At 33.0% G+C, this 16,107-nt stretch overlaps 1 protein-coding gene across 4 annotated transcripts in view; it reads left to right on the top strand.

The window, feature by feature from the left end:
• LOC150100701 (sodium- and chloride-dependent glycine transporter 1-like) overlaps nucleotides 1-16,107 on the top strand; it is a 285,409-nt gene that overhangs the window by 181,083 nt on the left and 88,219 nt on the right. For all 4 annotated transcript variants that reach the window (XM_090402061.1, XM_090402060.1, XM_090402059.1 and 1 more), the window contains 2 exons: nucleotides 3,559-3,702; nucleotides 5,474-5,630. In XM_090402061.1, the coding sequence (XP_090258187.1) occupies nucleotides 3,559-3,702; nucleotides 5,474-5,630 (301 nt within the window). The remainder of the gene's footprint in view (nucleotides 1-3,558; nucleotides 3,703-5,473; nucleotides 5,631-16,107) is intronic.

Genomic DNA, 16,107 nt, shown 5'->3' with positions numbered 1-16,107 from the left:
GTACCTCTGACATAGAGAATAGGAATGGTAATGTTGTGTTCCTGTGTATTAGAGGAGGGAGAAGTAATGGGCCTATGTAGTATTTTATCTATTTTATAGGAATTGTAGCTGTTGACCAAGAAAGTATTGTGCAGATATTTGAGTTCAGTGGACAGAGCTGTATCATTAGAACAAATGGCTCTAGCTCTGTGTGTAAGTGATTTTAAAATCCCATACTGTTAAGCTGGATGATGATGATGTGATTGTTTATGTAGATATCTTCCTGTGTGTGTTGGCTTTTTCTAAATGAAAAAAGCTAGTGATTCATCTGAAAGGCAGGTGACTAATGTATCAAGAAAACGTAAACAGTTATTAGATTCTTTTTCTACTGTGAAGTGAATTTTGAGGTGTTGACTGTTTAGGGAGGTGACAAAAGTATCCAAAGTATCTTGTCCATGGGACCAAATGGTTTCACATCATCAACAAAAGTGTAACCACACTAGGGGTTTGTATACAGCTGTAGTAAGTATTTTGTTTTCAAAGTGTTCCATGAGGGTTGGGGGGGGGGGGGCGGAACCCATAGCAGTACCATTAATCTGTTTGTAGATTTTTCCTCCCCATGTAAAGTAATCTGCATATAGTAAATTTGAATAATTCAAAGATATCAGGGGGAAATTTAGACTATCAAATCAAGAGTGTCTATTAGTGGTACATTGGTAAATAAAGAGGTGACATCAAAACTAACCATTATGTCTGAATATTTAAGGATAGTATTTTTAACTAATGATTTGAAATGGACTGAATTTTTTATAAAAGTAGAGGAGTTGCCAGTAAAAGGGGGGGGGGGCAAGAGACTTGACTAACTGTTGAGCAGGTTCATAAGTGGGACTATCTACTATTGACTATAGGGCTTAGGGAAATATTACATTTGTGAATTTTTGGTAATCCATGAATGCAGGGCAGTTTAACATGAACAGATTTTATTTTTTTGATGACTTCCTTGGGCTAGGAAGTCACTTTTTTCAATAATTTGTTGACTTTTTTTCCTCTGAAACGTACTGGAGTCTCGATCTATAATTTGGTAAGCTTTTGCTTAGTCAGTCTCACTGGCTGGAATCCAGTAGTTGATTAATGCATAGACATTATGGAATATTTGCGATAATATAAATCAGAAGTAAAAACTAGAAGGTGGATATATTATATTTTTAGCTAACAGTTAAAACATACCTTGGGACTATATTAAAGGCAAGAGGTAATTTATTCTCCATTCTTCTATTGTCATTAGCTAAAAACTTATTGTATAGACAGTAGACTGGATCATGCAGAAGTAGTAGCCAAATAAAAGAATTGGCATATTTAAAATAAGAAACTAAAAAAAGTCCTTATGCCATCGTTTATTCCATAATAAGTTTTTCAATCATTTTAATCTTCATCTTTTTTAGCTATTTACTTATATTGTTCCAGGTTTTAATACATACTTTATTAATTCTTTTATACTGGTCATTCAAATTTCTCTCTGAGTTTTGAATATTCTTATTTTTTTATTTCGCTACTACTTTTGCATGATCCAATCCACTCTTTGTACCATAAGCTTTTAATTGCAATAAAAGAACAAAAAATAAATTCCTTCAATATGGTCCCAAGATTCTCTAACCTGGTTCTCTCCAGATCAGAGCAGTATCACCTATGCCTAGTATCACCTTCTGTAAACAATACTATCCCCATTGGTCCTGGGTTCAGTTGACATGGAGCATGGCCCATTTCAAATATTCTCTCCTGTAGCTTGAGAATAGGGGCACACAGACTACAGGTTGCCTAGCATACAAACCACCTTCATGAAGCCTTGCTGTGCACAGCAGAAGCAGATACCACTGTAGCTGATGTGAGGTCAGATCATAGATGATTTGGAGTAGCATTCCTATTTCAGCAAGCAGATAATCAGAAATATTGGTCACCCACTATAGTTCTATGCCATGGCCTTCCTTCACTCTATCTATGAGATGCTATTTGTGACTATTTTAATTTGTTCTGCAGTCTTTGAAGCATGGAACACACCTGCAACCATCTGGCTGCCCTGACTTTGGCTCACTTCTTGTCTTACAGTGGATGACCATGGAATTATCAGTTGAATGATATCTTGCAGCCATATCCAAGAAGTCTGCATGAAATGTCTTATTCTCACTCTAGACATGAATGAAAAATAACTCCAAGATGATCACCTTTATCCCATGGCCTATTTGCATATACTGTTGACAGTTCCACTCATTTTTATATGATAACCAGACAGTCTCACGTTTTACTTAATGTACTGACTTACATATCCTCCCCTCCAAGTTATGACAGTTTTTCTCTTTGTTCCTTAATTTATGGAAACCATTTAGTTATGAAAGTATTAAATTTATTTAATACTTTCCATATTAAATCCTTTATAAAAGTATTAAATCCTTTCTATATTAGCTTAGCCTATTCTATTATCTCTTCCTATATTTAATTTTCCATCCTCACTAATATTTGGACTTAAATAGCTGAAATATTTTACTTGTTCTTCAGATTCTCCATTAAGAATGCTGATAATATTTTGTATGTTGTGCTTACTTTCATAGTTTCTATTTTTTTATTTCTGATTTTCATCCAAATTTGTACCCACAGCTATTCAGTGAAGTTACGAAATTCTTCAACTTGTGTAGGAATTAATCTAGAACATAACATAACCTGCATAATGTGAAGAGCTAAATTGAATATTTCTGTTATAATCAGAAGCCAGTCTCATATCAAATGAAGCTAAAGGCTTCATTTGATATGAGATTTAATGCAACTTTCCTTCATAATGTGATCCATATTGTTGATGATTGTGCACACTCTTGTCTTACACTTAACTATCTGTTTTTAAATGAAAATGGGACATATACAAGAAAGATTTTATATGTATATAACGATTAATTAATGTCAACCTGGTGGGCTGAGTGGAGACCATATCCCCTCTCAGTCTAGCAGGCTCTGTTTGAATCCTCGGATAGATATGGATATTTGTGAATGTCTTTTGATAATAGATGACTTATCACACAGTGTGAGACCTTTACCCTACTTATTGAAGTTCTGAAGTAGTTTGAAAAAAGTTTCATGTTTGTCTCCAGCAGAATTTCCAGATTATCTAACTTTTAGGCCAACCTCAGTATCCATACCACCATAGATTTACAACCTTTTATCTGTGGAATTCACATAAAGAAAAAACTGCATTAATTGGTTGCATTTTGCTATTTTTTTGTTTAGAAATCAGTGTGAGCTACAGTATACAAAGCCTGTAATATATTTTCTTGTTTTATATATTTGTGCAGTGCCTCTCTTTCTCTCACACTGTTTTTTTTTTTCCTGTTATATTATTTCATAATGTATGATTATGTAAATAGAAAAAAAATACCAAGTTTTGTGCATTAAAAAAAGTGGTGTATAAACTTCATGACTAATTTGATATTTCTCTTTGTGTTGATTAGTTTTATTTCTATATGTATATTCTAGAATATGTTACTTTTTATCAAGGTACATGTTTCTTACCTTAGCATTTAACTTTTTTTTTTTCAGGGTTAGGTTATGCCATGTTTCTGATGTCCGGTTTAGTGGGCATCTACTACAATATGATTTTAGCTTGGGCTCTTTTCTACCTTTTTTCATCATTTACAACACATTTACCATGGAGTTCATGTGACAATTGGTGGAATACTAATGGTAAGATGCAATTCTGTTTGGATTGATTTCGATTTGGAAATGCATATACAACCACTGTAGGTATTGTTTATACATGACTTGTGTAGTAAAACAAACAAATAATATTCTACTAACAACCCAATATGAAATCATCATTAATATCCAAATTCTGTTTACAAAAATAGTATTACTCCTCAGTTTCGTAATCAATCAGATTCGGATTATGCTTTTATTGACTGTGGAGTTTATGCTGTTTTATTTTAAATTCTATTTCTAAAGCAAATTTAATTCAGATTGAGATTATTATGAAAGAAATTATAGTGAAATTTTCATGGCAATTATCTACTGCTAAGAAAAAAAAATGCTTATAGTTGTGGTTAAATTGGGAGATTGTAGTTAAATTAAATAATCACCAATATTTTAAAAAGTTTTCTTATTTAAAAAAAAAAAAAACATGCTTCATTTAGTTTATGACTTCACCCTATTGAAAATGTTTTTTAAACAGATCAGTCATCAGCATTTTTTTTTCAGTAGATAATTTGTTATATCATAAGAAAAAAAAATTATATTCATGAAGTATGATGCTCAAGCAACAATTCTTTTGTAGCAAAAATCTAAGTTTTATCCAGTTTAATTAACCCATTGAAATAATTACATGACACAAAATTAGAAGTGTCATCACTAATTATTACATTTATATTCATATGGATCTTTCAGAGAATAATTTGCCTTCACTGATATGCAATTCAGCAACAACTGATTGCATCTGAAAGTTCTATATATCCTTTTAGTGTCAGTTTAAATGTTTTCAGTCTACTGCATCACTTCACAACTTAATTATATCTCTATTAATGCATCTTATGTTGGAAGTTGTGAAAAGTAACTTGAGAATAAAAACAGCGGTTTTTTTATTCTAGCTCTTTTAAAATTCCAACGTGCATAAGTTAGTTCAGTATCTCATTGATTTAACTGTAGTTAAATCAAAAATTGAGTGCATAAATTTGTACATAATTTGTTTCTATTTGTATCTAAATCTTTTTGTTATATGCTAAACACCTGATAAATGTTCATTAGAAATTCTCTCTGAAGACCTTTTCAGAGGTTGTGGATGAAAAAATCATACTGAGCAGATATATTGCAATTGTACTTATGGTGATGTTAATATCCAGAAAATGTTAGTATTCATTAAAATGATTTTTTTCATCTAGTAGTATAATGTTTTCTATTCAGTCTATTCTATAAACTCTGTGTATGTACACATATCATGAATTAATGTTATAGTTAAAGCAAAGGGTTTTATCATATTAGCAAATTAATACATAATATCTTCTTTGAAAGGGATTAAGCACATTATAAATATTGTGCTATGTTTAGTTTTGATATCATTTTAAATCTTATATAATTTTTAAAGAAAGGTAAGTTGATATTTTTTTCTTGTATGCTATCTTTATTAATATGTAGTATTTTTTTTCTCTTGTGAATGTTCATATGCATTAAATAAAATTAAATAAAAAGAAGAAACTTCAGTTGGCTTCATACAAAAATGAATTAAAATATAAAACCTTATTCAAAGTTAAAGCCTTTTAGGCTCATTTCTTCATTAATATCTGAAATATCTTTTATATATTGATCTGTATCTTGTATGGGATTCAATTTTAACATAGAAATTGTAGCTATAAATGTAATGTAATTTCATCGGTTTGACATTGATAGTTAATAAATTCCTAATCTATGTTTTTGTCTACTGAATTTAGATTAAGTTGCTAATCTTGATTTTTCTTATGATTATTAGCTTGCAGGAAATTTGATACAAAAAACTGTACAGCACATAATGGGACAGTATTAGCCAATGGTACTTGTATTTTGAAGGACCAAGTGGCTCCAGATGTATGGGATATATTATCCAACTCGTCTGATAACACAAAAATGGCTAGTCATGAATATTTCCAGTAAGTTGCATATGAACATCTCATCCAATTTGTTAATAAGTATTAATTTTGATGAACTATTTACTTATTTTGAAGACTAACTTTAGCTGCATTTCGAAGTATTCATGTGAACTGATATTCTCACCAGTCATATAATTAAGGGTTCCAAGCAGTAGTCTTTCAGGGACAAGAGTATTCCACTCCCTTTCTTTTCAATAGAATTATGAATATATCCTTTGTAATTAATAAAGTATTCATAATCTTTATCACGAATGCATTCTGTAAGTCACTAAGTAATTCTGATGTTAAATTGAAGATTTTACTATTATCTCATCCTCTCTTTCTCAATCCCCCACCTCCACCCTTTTTTTTTTTAAATACTGATGTAATCTCTGTCTGATAATATAAGTAGAGAGCAACAAAATTATTTGCTTCAACAGTACTGGTCTTTGCATTGCATCTTTATAATGAAATAGGTCAAATTATAATTATATAAAACCCATATGTGTGTGTGTGTGTGTGTCATATATATAAATATATATATATATAGGTTTTATATAATTCTAATTTTATCTACTTCAGAATGCAGCGGATGTAGAAGAAAATTGTGCAATAAAATTTGTACTGCTTGAAAAAATTTCTTAGTACCACAAATTAGACTTTGTCCTCACTTTGCAGTAAATGCATGCTAACATTTTTTTTTCTTCATATGTAGGTAGATTTGAAAACACTTTGGGAGCTCCTTTCTTGTGACCTTTGGTATGGCATCCATTACATTTGCCTATGTTCTTCCATTAATGAAATTGCTAATCCTTGTGGTGAAACTTTATTGTAATATAAAGCCCAGCTTAATATTGGAAATTTGAAATGTTTCATTAACAAGGAAACTTTGGTTGCCATGTGAAACTTCATTTGAAATTTTGTTAATTAACAGAACATGTTAAGTAATGATATGTGAAAAACTTTGTTTGTAGTACATTCTTGAGCTGCAGGAACACATCTACGTCAATCTCATGCATATGCCTGCAGTTCAAGACTACATCAATCCCATGTGCAATGTGAAAGGTATTCAATGATGCTTATGTTGACTAGAGGTTTTTTTTTCATGTTAGATCCATACATGAGAGGTTGGGTGGTCAACCTATAGTACATCAGTGTTTTGTGAATGGCAGAGCTATAAATTTTATAATTAAAATAAATAAATAAATCCGCTAATGCTTTTTATTCCCCAAAGGAAGCAGCAAAGCTTTTAGCCCTAAGTTTTGGGGACTGAGGGGCAGTCACTCTCCACCCATAGCCAATCATAGATAGCTGGCCCAAACTATCAATGATTTTAAGTTGCATCTAGTGAAGAGAGTATAGCAGAAAGTCAGATGAACATAGCACAATAAAATGCGGATGAAATTAACAAGAAATACACTCTTATTATTATCATTTTTTATTACGTACATATGTATATATATTTCCTGTGAATCTCACCCACAAGCAGCTATCAAACAGCAGTAGTTGCACCATTGGCTACAACATTGCCTCTGCACAAAACCATAGTGCACTAGAATTAGCACTGTGGGTAAACAAAGGGTAAATTAATCTGGAAATTTATATGAAGACTAAACATAGACTTTTAAGTTCTGTGTCTGGTTCCACACTGGGTATTAAAATTCACCTACCATCTAAAGATATTTGCAAAATCTATGCTCACTGACAAATAATTCTGTAAATGATGACTGCATTTTTGACATTTCCACACATTTTTCTGGGCAGTCTAGCTAACTAATATTGTCATGTCACTATAGATTGATTATGAGTTGGCAAAAAAGTAACAGTTTGTTATTACAGGTAAGAGAAAAATGCAATTAAAAAAAAAGGGGAAAAAAAACCACTGAAGATTTGTTTGTCCATATGAAGAATTGGTCAAGTTTGTAGCATATTGATTTCAGGATGAATGTTTCCTTTACCTCTTAATAGCAAAGTAGAGGTAAATGAAGAATACATATAGTATAAGTACCAATATAAAATGGATTCATCCTTATATTGTATGTGTTTCTCTGATATATATATATATATGTGTGTGTGTGTGTGTGTGTGTGTGTGTGTATGGGTGGGTGGGTGTAATTTATTATATTGCTCTACTTCTAGGTAACATAAAACTAAAAAAAAAATTATCATCATCATCATCATGCATACCAAGGATTTAGACCTAGCATGGCCTGTTCTGGCCTTAGAAGTCATCATTGAATCGTTTAAGAGGATGTCCTGGTTTTTTTTTCCTAATGGCTTGTACTTTAAAGCTTGTTTTGGTAATCTTTCTGTTTTTATTCTTTGAACATGTTGTTTATATTTTTGATATTTTTTAATTTTTTCTATTACTGGTTCTTGATTTAATTCTTTCATAATTTCTTTGTTTCTTTTGCGATCAAATAGGGTATACTTTGCAGTTTTTCTCATAAACTTCATTTCTGCTGTTATTAATCTTTGTTTGTCTTTTTGTTTTATTGTCCAGATTTTGCTTTGATACATTAAGACTGGTAGGACTAATGTATTGTATACTTTTAGTCTGGTTTGTTTTTGAACTAGGTTTGGTTTAAATATAGAGTTAATTACAGCTTTATGTTTAAATATTTTGCAATTTTTACGTTTATATCTTTTTCATTTTCATATGTGATCATACATCCTAGGTCGTTAAATGAATTCACCTGTTCTAAGATCTTGTTATCTATTACTATTTTAGTTCTTGCTGGATCTTGTCCTTTAAAGGCCATAGTTTTTTATTTTTCTATTGATATTATCATACCATAATCTTTGGCTATCTCATTTAGTTCTAAAATAGCTTTCTGTAAGTTATCTTCAGAATTTGTAATTATTATTTGGTCGTCAGCAAAGAGGAGAGTGTTTAATTCCTTGATGTAAATTTTTATTCCATTTTATTATTATTTCATTTAAGTAGATATTAAAAAGAGTTGCTGAGAGGGGGCATCCCTGTCGGACCCCTTGGTTTATCTCTCTCGTATGTGATAGCTCGTGATTTAATCTTATTTGTATTTGATTATGTTCATATATATACTTGTGATAGCTTTTAGGATATTATTTGGTATTTGTCTTTCTTTTAATATGTTAAATAATATGTTTATTTTAACTTTGTCAAATGCTTTTACAAAGTCAATAAGTGCAATATGGGTTTCTAAATTGTATTCTCTTCTTTTCTCTATTATTAATTTTAGGCAAAACGCTGGGTCTATACATGAATTTCCTTTTCTAAATCCATTCTATAAAATAAAGTTTTCGGAATATTTCATTAGTTTGCGATTTAAGATTCTGCTATATATTTTGTAACAGGAATTTAGTATACTGATACCTCTATAGTTTTTAGGGTCATCTCTGTTACCTTTTTTTAAAGATAGCAATCACAATTGCTTTTTTCCATTCTTTGAGGGGGGGGGATACCAGTTGAATAAATTTTATTTAAAAATAATAAGTCTTTCTTTGAATCTTGTTCCAGCATATTTATATAGTTCTGAACCCAGCTTATCTTCTCCAGGTGATTTTCCGTTTCTTGTTTCTTTCAGGCTGATTTCTAATTCTTCTTTAGTTATTTCCTTTTCATTTTCGTTAATTGTTTGCCAATTGTCTTTTTTAAAATATTTGTCTGTCCACAATTCTGTGTAGTAATTTAGAAATTCTTCTAATTTCAATTCAGTGTTTAATTTTATGTTTTCTTTGGTATCTGAATTTAAGTGTTTCAAAATCTTATATACATTGGGTCTGCGGTTAGCTTAGTGGCTTTGCGCTTCGCAACCATATGCCTGGGGAAGGAGTGTCCTAGGTTCGATTCCCGTCCACGACGTGAGGAGCTTAAGGATCTTCCTCAGCCATAGCCAAGTTAGCCGGTCTTGGGCGTCGGCAGCAGGGTTTTTTCCATCAGTTTATCTGGGGTTTTTCATCCTGCAAGCAGAAAAACCGTCCCCATGAACACACAGGTTACAGTCATAAATACTTACGGCAAGGAAGGCAATGGGAAACCACCTTGCTCATAATCATCTCTCCCTAGAATGGTAGCATATAGCTACCCTCCCCTGGCCGTATGGCAGATGGGAACCAGAAGAAGATATACATTGGGTCTTATTTTATATATATAGAAAGTTTTTTAACTTGGGTATATTATGTATTCAAGATACCAAGAATATTTTTATTCTAGCTTCTATTATTCTTTTACTTTCATTCCATAATTTATAATGTTTTAACTGTTTTGAAAGGGAGTTATGAATCCAAATCATGACTCCTGGTTGTGCTCTTTGGTCTCTGTCGACTCCACTGTATATCACATTAAAATTTTTGGTTCTCATAGTTCCTTTTAATTTCTTTTTTGTTTCAGTGATTACTGTTATTTTAAAATTTCTTTCATTTAATAGTTGGTCTAATACTATTTCTTTATATGCTATTCCTTTTACATTCCAGTTTTCTATGTGTATTATATTTTGTCGTTTCCAATTTTGTTTTACCTTTTCCATTCGAGGGTTGTTTTCTATAGATTCAATCCGATTATCTTTTTCTGTTAGCTTACATGTAGAATTATGTTCTCTTGTCAGATGACTAGCTTGACGATGGAATAGTTCAGTGGTAGGGCTGCACCTTAAGGCCTGTGAACTAGCCTTCTTCCGAATTTAAACCCATAGGAAGAATAGGGTATATTGAAGGGGGAAAGACTAGGTTATAGAAGAATTATAGTAAGGTTTATAGGGAGGGTATAGTTGTAAGGCCAGAAATGAAAAGACCCCATGGTCCTTGAGTACTCTAATAGCATAAGGGTCATAAAATAAGAAGCGTTGGCTGATAAGGCCTTGTAGGAAAGATTAAAGTAAGTGGATCTTCCTCAAAGTAGAAGAAGAAGAGGATAGATCCAGCTAGGGGTCCGTGGGAGTGCCACTTCCCTTACAATCAAGATGATTCCCCCTTATGGCCCTGTTGGTCCACGAGTCCTTATTCAGTATATTCGGACCACCCCACCATATACACGTCGTTTTTTTTTTTTTTTTTTTTTTTTTGTATTGGTTGTTCCTTGTGGTATAATATTTTTAAAAATTATATTCTTTTTTGATGGCATTAGTGTAGATGATGAAAATGAAGAGTTGTAGAGTAGGTGCCCCCTCCCTCAATGAGTCTTTGAACTCCTTGGAGGTGTCACGAAATAATAATAATAATAATGTATGTTATGAATGTTTACTCTGGAAATTAATTATATTCATGACAGTGCTTTCTTTGTATTGAGAGCAGCTGAATATAGGAAAATTACGTATGTTTATTTTTTTTTTGTATTGGTTATTCCTTATGGTATAGCTTTCATTTTTTTAAATTACTTTCTTTTTTCATCTGTATTGTATTATATTAATTCATTGCTAAGTTTTACTAAGTATCCATTTCAGTGGGAAGCATGTCTTCAGAAGTAAGCCATCTCAAAAAAACATTGCTATGAATATAATTTTTATGCAAAACACTGATTATTTACCCTTTGTATAATATGATTGCAAACAAGAATATACTTTTTTGTGTCCTACGCAAGAAAACATGCACTAATCAGAACAACAAAATTAAAATAGCTTGCAGGCCTGTCTAAAATCTATATTTTAGTTAGAATATGGTCACATACTATATTTTGTTTTTTTGTAGACTGAAATGTGACATCTTCTGTCTCACAATATCTCTATCTAAAGGATTCTTCTCCTTCTCATATAAGAATAATAAGAATCAGAACAGATCTAGATAGTCAATCTCTCAAATAGTATAACAGAAAATAATATCCCAAAGAGTATGTTTTTAGTTGCAGTGGATAGCTTATATTCATAGCAATGTTTTTTTGAGATGGCTTACTTCTGAAGCCATGCTTCCCACTGTAATGGATACTTAGTAAAACTTAGCAATGAATTAATATAATACAATATAGGTTGATTATCCTCATTTCACAAAAATTAACATACTTTCTTGTATACTATAAATATACAAAAAAAAAAAAAAACTTGCTGAAACTCATATAATTTTTTCAAAGTTGTAATGCTTATAGTACATTAGGTATCTACTTTAATTATTGTACTGGCTATGACATGATCGTCATAGTCAGTACATGTTATTAAAATAAATATAGATGAAAAGTGTTCATTGAAATTGAAATATCATTCAAATGCTACTGAAATAACATGGATAATCATATCGAGGAGTAGTTATGATATTCATTATCTCACCTTCCTCTCAGTGACTTATGTAAACCATATAACTTGGCTTTGTATAAATCTAATATTATTATTATTATTATTATTAAACAAGACCTCATGGAGTCAAAGACTCATCTAGGAGGTCCTTTTATCTTACACACACATCTCATTATACCGTGTCTTAAACACATTCAAACCACTTGCAGACACCACGCTCTCAGGCAAGGCATTCCAATCACTCACAACTCTGCACGAAAAAAACCTGCCTCTCACTCCCCTACTCACACCCTCCTTATACAGTTTCAGGCTAGTTAATCCTGTGTATACACAGTCTACTATTTCTATTAGAGCATGTAACCTCTGGCTGGTTTGTCTGATTTATTGGATAAAAAATCAGTTTCCAGGGGAAAAAACTCTGCCCTCCCTCTGTATGAGATCAGCTAATTCACCATGAAAAGGTCTTATCCTTCTGTATGAATACAAAGTTATTTTCTGGTCATTTTATGGAAGGATATGATGGTTTCATGAGGATAGACGGGTAAAAAGGGAGGGGGGAGTGCTATTGATGAGAGAGGAAAGAGTTATGCCCATACAAAGTAGAGATGCAAGATGGAAATAGTGCCAGTGGTTTTGAGGCAGTATGGTGTGAGATAGAGGTGAATGGAATCAAATACTTGGTGGGATGTTGTTATAGAACACGTAATGTGGATGGTGGTGATAGTGAAATGTATAGTCAAATTAGCCAAGCAAATAAGAAAAGGGTGATCATTATGGGTGTTTTTATTATGGCAATATAGACTGGAACGATGAGATAGCAACTGGAAGTAAAGAAAATGAGTTTCTTGTGTTTTTGAGGGATAACTACCTCAGACAGTATGTAACAGATGGCACATGAGGATTATGGGTCTTGGATTTTGTCATCTCATCAGAGGATGTAATTATAAATGAGGTGTCAAATCATCCGCCAGTTGGTGAGAGTGACCATGAGGTGATTACCTGGGTAGTTGCCAGCAGTGAAAGACCCCCTGTGAAAAAAGGGTATATGTGGAACTACAAGGGGGGTGATTATGAAGAGCTCAGGAGACAGCTGGCGGGTGTAGCGTGGAATGAGGAGTTAGCTGGAAAAGAGATCAATGCAGCTTGGGAGATTTTCAAAACCTATCTAGTAGATGCAATGTCTAAATGTATTCCAAGGGTGAGAAGGTTAAATAAGGTAGATGTGAGATGGATGAATAAAGAGATTAAGCATGCGATACAGAGAAAAAGGGCATCGTGGAGGCAGCTTAAGAGAAGTGGAAATAAAAAATTTCATGAGGTCTACAAAGACCAGGCAAGGAGGGTGACTTGATTGGTGAGAGTAGCTAAAGAGAGGTATGAACAGCAGTTAGCTAATGAAGCCAAAAAGAATCCTAGGGAGTTCTTTCAATATGTAGCCAGCAAAAGAAAGAATGATTATGGAAGGATGATATTGATTGGAGAAAATGGTATAAAGACAGCTGTTGCAGAATGTGTGATGGAGATACTTAATGAGCAGTTCTAAAGATCTTTCAATCTTGTGAATGTGACTTCATGGAGAGATTGAGAGCAGTTGATGATGGGGAGGAGAGACTGACTGTAAGTGAGCAAGAGGTGTTTGGGGAGTTGAGTAAACTAGATGTAAATAAGGCTGTGCGACTTGATAATATATCACCGTGTATTCTGAAAGAATGTGCCAGTGAGTTGACACCTGTCTTGACATATTTTTTTAATACGCGTCTTGCACTTGGTCAAGTTCCTAAGGAGTGGAAGGAGGGCAAGATTGTGCCACTTCATAAAGGAGGTGATCGAACTCAAGCATCAAACTATAGACCTATCTGTGTGCCAGGTGTTGTGGTTAAGTTGTTGGAGAAGCTTGTGAGAACTAGGATCCAGAGTTGGGTTGACAACAATGGTATTATCTTTGATGGACAGCATGGATTTGCTAAAGGGAGGTCATATTTTAGTAATCTACTTACTTATTACAATAAAGTGACTGCTTCCTTGAAGAAGTAATATACACGGTAATATACTTGGATTTCACAAAGGCTTTTGATAGAGTACCTCATGATAAGTTGACAGTCAAACTAGAGCAGATGGGGTTGGATATTAGATTAGTACATTGGATTGGAGACTGGCTATCTGATAGGTATCAACAAGTTGTGTATGGGGGTGCGATATCCAGGAAAAGGAAAGTCACTAGTGGAGTGCCTCAGGGGTCTGTTTTAGGGCCATTACTGTTTAACTTGTATATTAATGATATTGGTGAAGATTTGGATGGAGATATTCAGTTGTTTGCAGATGAAGCACAGTTAGGCCGAACCATAAAGAGTAGTGAAGATGTTGTGGCCTTACAAGAAGACTTGAATAAATTGAGTGATTGGGCATGGAAATAGGGATGTGAGTTCAATGTTGCAGAATGTAAGGTTTTAAAATTTGGAAAACAAAGATGGGATGCAGAATTTATGCTTGGTGAGAATATATTTTTGGAGGTAGAGGAAACAAAAGATCTGGGGGTGATAGTGGATAAGGATCTAAAATTTAGGAGACACATCGCCAAAATTGTAAAGACAACAGAAAGTCTTCTGGGAATGATGCGGAGGGCACTGCCGTGTAGAAGTAGAGAGATTCTTGTTCCGTTGTATAAGGCTTTGATTAGGCCACACATGGACTATTGTGCCCCCAGATTTGGTCACCAGGTTTTCAGAAGGATGAAGAGATGTTGGAAAGAGTCCAAAGGGGACTGACTAAGGTAGTTTATGACCTCTGGAATGTTTAGTGTGAGGAAAGATTGAGAAGATGTAATTTGCAGAGTCTGGTGGACAGGAGGAAGGGGGGAGATATGATAGAGACCTACAAGTTGGTAAAGGGTTGTTATAGGATAAATGGTGGAGAAGTTCTACAGAGAATAGTGGGAGATCAGGGGAGAACCAGAGGTTATCACTGGAAACTGTATAAAGAGGGTGTAAGTAGGGGAATGAGAGGCAGGTTTTTTTCGTGCAGAGTTGTGAATGATTGGAATACCTTGCCTGAGATTGTAGTGTCTGCAAGGAGTTTGAGTGTGTTTAAGACACGGTATGATGAGATGTGTGTGATAAAAGGACCTCCCAGATGAGTCTTTGACTCCTTGAGGTCTTGGGATAGTAATAATAAAAAAAAAAAAAATAATAATAATAATTTTATTTGTATGTACTAGTTGCAAAGTTCTGATAATATCTGCTATGTGTTATTAATTTTTTTCCAGACCTTTTTTTTAATATAATTTTTGGTACTGCAGATGATGTAAGTCTGATGATCGTCTGAATACTTATGAAACTTGTTGGGTTATATTGTTTATTTTAATAGACTTGTTATATGTTCAGAAACATGTGGTCTCAATACCAAAAGTTATTGCTGAAACTGGTCTTATCCTTGTATCCTGCATGAGTTTGAAACTCATGCAGGATACAAGGGCATTGTTGATGCTGACCGAACTGTGGAGGTTCCCATAAATTCTTTTGTTAGTGTATTACTCTTTTTTTTTTTTTTTAATTGTACTTTCTAGTTCTTATTGACGATGGATTTCTCAGAGTGCATGTCTGTTCTGTTGTCATTCACTTCAGTAGCCCTTTCTTTTTTTCTTTTTTTTTTTTTCAGTAAAACCTCATTTCATTATTAAACCTATTTTTGTTTTATTACTATCGTTTTATTATGTTTTATTATTTATTTATTATTTTTCTGTATTTTTAATAATTTTGTTCTTCTTAGTCATAAAGCTCTTTTTGATTATAATATTATAATCATTATTTTGTTTCTTTGAATAGATGTTTTATTATGTATGTTGGGAATGTCGAGGTCATTATTGCAATGTTCACCTCTATTTATATTGAAACCTCCTCTATAGTGTAATCAGAAAAACAAGTATACAAAAAGAATGATAGGTTTTTCCAACCAAATCCAGTCTTGAACGAGAAGAATATTTATAAGAATTTTTCAGTTAAAAGTGAGCTCTTATAAAAAGGTGACAGACTTTTACTCCCATAGACTGACAAACTGGCCAGAAATGCAATATGATGGACAGAAACAAACTATAAAGATAAGATTAACTCCAACCCTAACATACTGTATTTTTCAGACCAATAAGACACACCCTTTTACATAGAAAAATCGACTTAAAATTGGGGTGCATCTTATGGTCTGAAGGTAACATTAAAATACGAATCTTTACACTGTACTGAAGCTGTTAACGAAGTTCAATTATTATTATTATTATTATTATTCAGGCCTCCAATTACTGGCAC

The sequence above is a fragment of the Typopeltis vanoorti genome, chromosome 12 (genome assembly GCF_054136105.1).
Source record: "Typopeltis vanoorti isolate ZY-2024b chromosome 12, IOZ_Tvanoo_1.0, whole genome shotgun sequence".
NCBI lineage: Eukaryota > Metazoa > Arthropoda > Arachnida > Uropygi > Thelyphonidae > Typopeltis > Typopeltis vanoorti.
The sequence above is the reverse complement of the archived record's forward strand: the minus strand, read 5'-3'. Positions and strand labels throughout refer to the sequence as shown.